Source organism: Eubalaena glacialis, chromosome 7 (genome assembly GCF_028564815.1).
Source record: "Eubalaena glacialis isolate mEubGla1 chromosome 7, mEubGla1.1.hap2.+ XY, whole genome shotgun sequence".
NCBI classification, from domain to species: domain Eukaryota; kingdom Metazoa; phylum Chordata; class Mammalia; order Artiodactyla; family Balaenidae; genus Eubalaena; species Eubalaena glacialis.
Window position 1 is genome coordinate 22884579 of NC_083722.1, and position 9551 is coordinate 22894129.

The window sequence follows — 9551 nt, forward strand, 5'->3', positions numbered from 1 at the left end:
TAATTTCATAGTGGAGAAATCTGACAAGTATCACCTTAACTCAATGACCAAAGTGATCACCACTAGTAATAAGACATTTCAAAATCACATACATCATGATTTGATCCCTGAGAAGGACAGCACTAGTAATAGAAAGGAATTTCCTCAATCTTCTAAAGTGTATCTACAGAAAAACCCATAAGCCAACGTCATACTTAATGAAGAAATACTGTCCCATAAGATCAGGAAGAAATCAAGGTACTAGCCAGTCAAACAAGGAAAAAAAGTAGAAATAACACCCATAAAGATTTGAAAGAAAAAGCAAAAGTATTATATTCACAGATGAAACTATTTTTATGTAGAAAATCATAATTGTTTGCAGAGAACATCCTAATGAATCTACAAAACAGCTATTAGCCTAACAAGTACATTTAGCAAGATCACAAGATATAAGGTCAATATACAAAGAAAAAAATCAATTGTATTTTACATACCAGTAATGAACAATTGGAAAATTAACAATTTCAATATAATATACAATAATACAAAAAATAACCCTTAAGGATGAATTTAATCAAGATATGCAAGCCTACTACACTAAAAACTATAAAATGTTGGTGAGAGAAATTAAAGAAGCAGGGTTTTTTTAATGGAAAGATAGCCTTGTTCTGGATTACAAGTCTTAATATTGTTAAGATATCAATTCTTCCTCAAATTGATCTCTAGGCTCATTGCCATATTAATAAAGATTACAGCAGTCTTTTGTAGAAATGAGCAAGCTGATTCTAAAATGTATATGGGCATTCAAAAGTCTTAGAGGAGCCAAACCATCAATGCCTGTAACTTATAAGAGAAGTAATAGTAAAAATGAATTGAATAAAAAACACATCAGGGCCAATAAGTACATGACAAGACAGTCAACATCATTAATCATCATGCAGAAAATTAAAACTTCTATGAGACAGCACTTCACACCCAGTAGAATGCCTGAAACAGAAATACAGACAACACCAAGGATCACCAAGGATATGGAAAAACTGGAATTCTCTACATTGCTGATGGGAGTGTAAATGGCACAGCCACGTTGGAAAACAGTTTAGCAGTTTCTTATAAACAGATGCTTATCATACAACCCTAATATTTCATTCCTAATTGTCCACACAAAGAACTGTTTGCAAACGTTCATAGCAGCTTTTTTCATAGCTGCAAGCAACTCAAATGTCCATCAACAGGTGAATGGATAAACAAATTGTCATGTATTCATACGTGGAATATTGTTAGCAATAAAATGGAACAGGCTAGGGGGATTTCCCTGGTGGTCCAGCAGTTAAGACTCTGCGCTCCCAAAGCAGGGGGCCCGGGTTCGATCCCTTGTCAGGGAACTAGATCCCACATGCATGCCGCAACTAAGGAGCCCACCTGCCGCAACTGAGACCCGGTGCAACCAAATAAATAAATAAGTATTTTTTTAAAAAGGAGGCTTCCCTGGTGGCACAGTGGTTAAGAATCTGCCTGCCAATGCAGGGGACACGGGTTTGAGCCCTGGTCCAGGAAGATTCCCACATGCCGCGGAGCAACTAAGCCCATGCACCACAACTACTGAGCCTATGTGCCACAACTACTGAAGCCCGCGCACCTAGAGCCCGTGCTCTGCAGCAAGAGAAGCCACAGCAATGAGAAGCCCTTGCACTGCAACGAAGAGTAGCCCCCGCTCGCCACAACTAGAGAAAGCCCGCGCGCAGAAACGAAGACCCAACGCAGCCAAAAATAAAAAAAATTTTTTTAAAGAATATAATAAGTACTCAATAATTGTTTGCTGAATTAATTAATCCATATTTTATATCGGCTTTCTTTGCCTTCAGCCAGCAAGTCTGAGGTATGTGTAAAACTTCATCTGTCTTTCAGCACATTCATGGTTTCCTCCATTCTACTAGACAATGTTTGACCTGGAGACACAGGGGAAGAGAAGGGGCTGCTGGATGTTGATGTACCTGGGGATGCTGGGTGAAAGGAACGGGAAGAGAAACGTCCACCTGGTATGACCCGACAAGTACCCAGGGTGAGTTTTTATAAGACGGGTGGGAGCGCACTGCTCAGACACCTCTCATCCCTCTAGGTCTGGACAGGAATAGGCCGTGGTCAACCACAGCTCCCTGGGGGACTTCCTCCTTCTGGGCTTCTCTGAACGCCCAGGGCTTGAAAGAATCCTCTTCGTGGTTGTCTTGATTTCTTACCTCCTGACTCTAGTGGGCAACACACTGACCACCCTGCTGTCCCTGCTGGCCCCCAGGCTCCACTCCCCAATGTACTTTTTCCTCTCCAACCTCTCCTTCCTGGACCTCTGCATCACTAAAAGTTTTGTTCCCCAGATGCTGGTCAACATCTGGGGCCCAAAGAAGACCATCAGCTTCCTTGGCTGCTCTGTCCAGCTCTTCATCTTCTTGTTTCTGGGGACCACTGAGTGTGTCCTCCTGACAGTGGTGGCCTTTGACCGCTACGTGGCTGTCTGCCAGCCCCTCCACTATACCACCGTCATCCACCCCCGCCTGGGCCGGCAGCTGGCAGCTGTGGCCTGGGTAATGGGTCTGGGCCAATCAGTAGTCCAGACACCACCCACCCTCCACCGGCCCTTCTGCCCCCATCAGCAAATAGATGATTTTGTATGTGAAATCCCTTCTCTAATTCAACTCTCTTGTGGAGACACCACCTACAATGAAATTCAGTTCGCTGTGTCCAGTGTCATCTTCCTGGTCATGCCACTCACCCTCATTCTTATCTCTTATGGTGCCATTGCCTGGGCAGTGCTGAGGATTAACTCCGCCAGAGCATGGAGAAAGGCTTTGGGGACCTGCTCCCCCATCTCACTGTGGTCGCCATCTTCTACAGTTTAGTCATTTCCGTTTACCTCCAGCCCCAAAATCCCTATGCCCAGAAGAGGGGCAAGTTCTTTGGTCTCTTCTATTCAGCGGGCACTCCTTCACTTAACCCTCTCATATACACCCTGAGGAACAAGAAGGTAAAGAGAGCACTCAGGAGGCTGCTGGGGAAGGACGAGGACTCCAGGGAGAGCTGAGCGAGAACTGCTTGTTGTGCGTGAAAAGTGAGAGCAACTTCTTCATGGTTTTGTCAGGAAGTCTGTGTTCCCCGCACCTCTGCTCTCCTCACATCCATCATGTCACAGAAATGGATGACAGCCACGTGTGTGTGCATGCATGCAAGTGTGAGTGTGTGTGTGTGTGTGTGACAGAGAGACAGAGACACGGAGACACAGAGATTGAAAATGTGCTAAGGGGAAGTACTTATCTCTATATGAAACATATGAATCAAATTTAATATCGTCTCTATTTTGTATTTCATACATTTCACCTCCATGGTGATCTCCCCAATTTTATCATTTCCATTTCCAACTCACCTCCTTGTCACATCATCACTATTTCTTTACCTCCACTTCTAATTTCTACCATAGTTTCTTTACTTCTCCCTCGGGTTTTTTTTCCACTTCCTTAAGTGTCTGTTTTGCATTGTTGTTCTATTTTATCCCCCAAATGACAGCAAGGAAGGGGGGAAGTTGAAGTCCAGGGGTTCAGAAACTCGCCCAAGGACATGCAGTGTTAGGACTAAAACCCAGGTCTGGTGACTTCCATCAGGCAGCTTCTCAAATACACACTGTTGCTTTCATACCGTCGTCAAATATTTCAGTATCCTTAGGCTGGAATTCAGAACAGAGCCTTAGGAGAAAGCTTAACTTCTTCAGTTCTAGTGTTGCATCTTCTACGGCACCCACAAATCGAAAACAGCTCAGACAGAGAGGGAGACCTCAAAATGTTTATGCCGACAGGACAGTTTTAACAATGTGGGCTTTGGTGCCATCGACTGGCAGTATGTGGTATTACAACTGGCATCCCAGACTCCTGACCTAAGACCTCTCTAAGGTCATCAGGTTTGTACTCTTGCTCAGAAAGATGATAATTATCATATTGTTATTATTAGGTATTTATGTAGTGATTATGATATCCCAGGTACCATTTAAAGTAATTTTTACACATTGACTCATTTAATCTCTATTACAACACTATGAAACAGGTAATATCGCCATCCTTTTTCAGATGCAGAAACTGGGACACAGAATTTAGTAGCAGCTTAACAATTTCAGACATTTGGACCCAGGAGGGCTGGTTCAAGTCTCCAGGCTTTTAACCCTGTGCTTGAATACAAATAGTGTCTCCCCAGCACGGGTGAGAAGTCTCACAACTCTCAGTAAACTTTGAGGAAATCATCCCAGTCTAGAAATATGTCTAATTTATTAGATCCCCCAGCTGAAGGAGGTTTGCTTCCTTGGAATAAGAGTTTATCAGATGCTCCAAAGCATCCCCTGAGAACAAGAAACAATAGCTGCCTGGAGGAAGTTTTGGTACAGTTCACGTTGTGTGTTCCTGGCTTAATTCCCCCACTGGATTTCAGACTCATAGAAGCAAGGACCAGAATGTTGCAGAAAAGTGGCCCCCAATTAGTTCTATAAATGAATGAATGAGTGAGTGAATGAATGAATAAATATCTCCAAAAAATGTGTAAAGTTTCCTGGGGTCCTAATCTCACAGATGCTGTCTCCCAGCTTTCCCCATGGCAGTGGCAACAATACCAAATTCTCTCGGATACATGCTGATGAAATAAGAAAAAGGGAAATCCTAGTTTTAGTCTAGTCCCAACACAAAATGGCTTTGATTCAACATTTACTCTGGCATCAGCACAGAACAGCAGCATTAACTCTACTTTAATCCTAATCTTCATTTTAGCCATTCATGTGCTAATCTTTTTGCCTCCTTGACCTCCTAATTTGATTGTATCCTATACTAAATGTAGATCCCCTATTTTATATTTAATAATCCTAATCTTAACCCTACAAGAGATGCTAACCCTAGTTCTACTTTTCAAATCACTTATGTAATACATTTTTGTCATGATCACCTCTATCCTCTTTCTCTCACTGGGACCTGGAAACCTCTACTTCGTTGGCCTGTTTATCAGCTCCCTGTGCCCAGAGGCCCTAATGTTCTCATACAGTAAAATCCTTTCTAGACAGACTCTAGGGGAAATACAACAGAGAATTAAATGAAGCAGTGTAAACAATCTGTTTTAATGAAAACTGATTTGTTGAATAAGTGGATTAACAGAGGTTTTAGGACTAACATCTTATTCCGAATGCATTCAGTCTGTGTGGACAGTTATCTACTGGATACCCTAAGGGAAAACCCAGCACAAGCTTACTCAGTCACAACCCTCAAAGTGTCCAAAGCAGATCAAGATGGTCAGAGACGCAATTCCAACATAAGTAACCACTACACAACTGAGTTGGGGGCAAGTACGAGGCCAAAGGCATAGAGAATGAAAGAACAAAGTGTACAAGCATTGGGTGGTGTGGGCATCAGAGAATTCTTCCCAGAGGTTTAAAACACAGCAGAGGGAACAATATTAATATGAAATATTTGCTGATTTACTGTGTGGAAAGAGCTGGCGTACGTATGTTGTGCATTAAGATGGGAAGATGTGGGGGAAGGAGTTACACCAGGGAGCCAAATGGTTTAAGGGGAAAATATGGATTATTTTAGAAATATAGAGAAGCTACTGAATTGGATACAAGTGGAAAAGGGGATCCCTTGCAGATGATTAAAGACTACAGGATTTAGGTCCTGTGAGTGTGGGCACTTCCCTATCCAATACGACACATGAGTTGGAAGCACTTAAGGGGACATTATTCAAGAACCTCAGGGCGCACTGAACCATGAATAGGTCCTGAAGCACAGGGCCCGGCTTCTGTTTCCCCTGTGCAGAATTAGTCACTCATGCCTGAAGGGTACCAGGATATGCCACCCCAAAATATGTCTCTTTGGCATATGGATTATTTTAAGCTAAAGGCCCATTGAGAACCAGCAGCTGCAAGAAAACCTCTAAAACAGGGCACAAGTTTTCTTTTTGTAAATTTACTTTTATAAAGGTGTCTCCCTCTCCTGTACCAGGAAGAGGAGGACTCTTAACAACTCTTATCTAAGGCGACGGCACCGACTTAAATCTGCATAACAAACCTTACTAAACAATCCCTATTTACCACACTTTTCCTGATCACTTTCCCAAAGCTGGCCTTCACTACCCAGAAGCCCAAAACCCCTTAACCCCTTTTCCTTTGTTTAGCTCAAAATGGTATATAAGCCCCAGTTCTAACCACCCCTCCGAGTTCCTCATCACTGAGTATTCCCAAGCATATTCGCGATGCACGTGTTAATAAACTTCAGTTTTTCTCTTATTAATCTGTCTTTTGCTGGTCTCCACTTGCAAGGCCGCAGCTAAATAAAGAACCTAAGATGGGTTGGGGAAAGAGATTATTTGTCCTCCCCTCCACCCCCGAGAACACTCTGTGCGCCGCTTAGCGTTACTGCAGCTCGGCTCCCTCTCCCCACGGCGTCGCAGTTCCGGCACAGCGCCCCCTCGCGGAAGCCTCCGTGCGGTTCACGGCAGCAACACAGCTCTCGTCTCCCACGACCGTCTCTAGTGTTCCCTTCCTGGCTCCAGGGGCTGCGTAAGTGGGTGCCTCATTGGTTAAGTATTTTGAATATCACCCCTGTTTGGGGGGGAAAGCTGTCTGATATGAAGCCCACCCTCCGATTCCCCTCGGGTTAATGGACTCTGAAGTACAAAGTAACAGAATTCCCTGCTTCAAAAACCGGAGAGAATAAACTCTATCCAGAGTGTCCTAAAATTACAATGGACCGTGGGAGGAACCACAATTGGCAGAAACGGCTAGGTGTGGGACTACCGCTGGCCTTGAAGCATCCAGAAGAAATCAAAGACCTGGGAAGAGTCTGAAAGTCAGCAAATAGACAAGACTGGGTGATGGACCTGCGAGGGTAGACAGCAGTGTGCGAGGTGCAGTGAACGCTCGCTTTGGAGTAGGCAGACCAGATGCGGTGGATCATTCTTTCCAAAGAAGGCTGCAGCAATATATTTATTGCATCCCGCGTGTTCTTTTCACAGTGGGACTGATACTCAGCCCACCATGATGTGAGGTCCATGTTTCCTCTCTTTGAATCTGGGCACAGCCTTGTGACTGCCCCAATCAATGGGATACAGCAGAAGTGATGCTATGTGACTTCCAAGGCTATGTCAGAAAAAAGATACGGCTTCGACCTAGCTGGCTCTCTCCTCCCATGTCTGTCTGTCTGTCTCTCTCTCTCTCTCTCTCTCTCTCTCTCTCTCTCTCTCTCTCGGGACACTTGCCTTTGGAACCCAGGCACCATGTTGTAAGGAATCCCAGGCTGCATGGAAAGGCCAGGTGTAGGGGTTCCAGCTGACAGCTCCAACTGAAGTCTCAGCCAACACCCATCTTTAGACCCTTCTGATGATTCCAGCCCCCAGCCTTCAAATCTCCCCACTGTCCCCTGCGTTCCTGACCCACAAAACCATGAGAGATAATAAATGATTATTGTTTTAAGCCAGTGTTTTAGGGTAACAGGTTACGCAGCAACAGACAATAATTCACTCAGCCTGGATGCTGGCTCTCCTCATCAGCTGTGTGACCCTGGACGAGAGTCTTCCTCTCCGAGCTGCAGTCTCCTTGCCAGGTAACAGACATAAGTGCACAACACCTTCCCACAGTGCTGTCCTGAGCAGCAGACGTAACGACTGCGAGATGCCCACCCTCCTGGCTGTTCTCTCAGGCTACCTTGTTTATTTATTTCACCTGCCTACTTACTTCATCTTCCCTCTCTGAGAATGTACATCCCACGAAAGCCCATCTTGCCCACTGCTCTACCCCAGGGCCTAGAAGCACCTGCCACAGTAACTTCCCCAAGCAAACTTGTTGACTGGGACTTCCCTGGTGGCGCAGTAGTTAAGAATCTGCCTGCCAATGCAGGGGACACAGGTTCGATCCCTGGTCTGGGAAGATCCCACATGCTGTGGAGTGGCTAGGCCCGTGCGCCACAACTACTGAAGCCCACACGCCTAGAGCCTGTGCTCCCCAACAAGGGGGGCCACTGCAATAAGAGGCCTGCGCACTGCATCTAAGAGTAGCCTTTGCTCTCTGCAACTAGAGAGAGCCTGCGTGCAGCAAGGAAGACCCAACGCAGCCAAAAAATTTAAAAAAAAAAAACAAAAAGAAACCTTTTGATTGATTGAAAAAATAACAAAACTAACATAGTAGCAAAGTGTTCACAAAATTCTTTCTGTTAGTAAATGACTAGGGCAGGGAGGCAAGAGGCCAAGTCACGCAGGGCAGAGCGGGGCCCACTGAGGCCTGGCAAGCAGTCTAGAGCCCACGGTGCTCTATAGTCAGGAGGAGATCTGAAGCCTGAGGGTGAAGCCCATCCTGACTGAGGCAGGGCTGGAGAGGCCAAGGGAACAGTTCCTCCCAGAACTGCTGAGTGGTGGTCGCACCACCCGGCAACACATCCTCCACGTACCAGGAGCCTCTACTGGCCCTACCATTTGACCTGGTCCCTGTCTGTGCTCCTGCCAGCAAAGAATGTCTGGCTTGACCTTGGCACAGTAGAACTGACCCTCTGTAATTTGCAGCTCCGCTAAGTGCAAAGAAAGTTCAAGGTGGTAACTCTGGTCTCTTCTGTTCTGCCCAGGGCTGGGATATAGCCCCTGCTGCTGCTTCTGAAGCCAACTGTTCACTTTCCACACTAAAGGCTTACCTAATCCACAGGCTTCTTCCCCTTTTCTCGAGAATATTCTACTGTGGGAAAGGGGAAGCTCAAATCAAGTCCTATTGGTCCAATGTGGATAATCACAGTAGAATGGTTTTCAAGTACTGCTGGTCCAAGATTTAACCACCCATGCTCTCAGGGAACTTCAGAACTTGGCTCTTCAACAGGATGGTGAAATGAGAAGGCCCATCCAATCCTTGTCACTCTTTTGCAAAACAATGAAACTTGCTTTAAAAAAATCAGTGCTATGGGGAAAGAGAAAAATTGAGCTTCAAAAAGGCACTTCTCCAAGAGGACACAAAGAATTACAAAAGTCCCAAGCAATGTTTTGTTTTGTTTTGTTTTCCACTGGCCATTCAATACTTTCTTTCATGTGGATAGCCAGTTCCTGCCAAGATGCTCAGAGTTCTTAGACAAAGACTTTTAAGGCTGGAAGCACTCAGGGGCCATCTCATCTGCTGCCTCCTAGCAGTCATATTTTTTCGTTATTCCTAATTCCTAGGAAGAAGACTCCTCACATCTGTTCAGCCAAATGCTCCAGGCTCCCATACCTGCCTATCACTGTCAGAGAACTCATTAAACAGTAGCAACAGTGGCTAGTGTTTACCCAACATGCTCCACGAGCCAAGAACCATCGTGAGCACTTGTCCTTGCAACCACCCTGTGGAGGGCTGGATGATGAAGATGGTGATGATGATGATGAGTCTTATCTTCATAAGTGAGAACTTGGAGGATAAAGGAACTTTTTTGCATGTGGTAGAATCTGAAGCTCGGGTAGTTAGACTCCAGTGCCCACACTTTTAACCACTAATGTCATCCCTCACTAATCTCAGTCCTAATAGTCTCCTGCTTTGCCCTGCTAAGCCGTCA

At 45.1% G+C, this 9551-nt stretch overlaps 1 protein-coding gene across 1 annotated transcript; it reads left to right on the plus strand.

Annotated features, from left to right (window-relative positions):
- The first annotated feature begins 1916 nt into the window (after positions 1-1916).
- LOC133095668 (olfactory receptor 2H1) lies at positions 1917-3052 on the plus strand. The gene is given in 3 exon segments (XM_061197418.1): positions 1917-2015; positions 2112-2832; positions 2835-3052. Coding segments are annotated over 3 exon segments (1038 nt in total).
- Positions 3053-9551: the final 6499 nt, after the last annotated feature.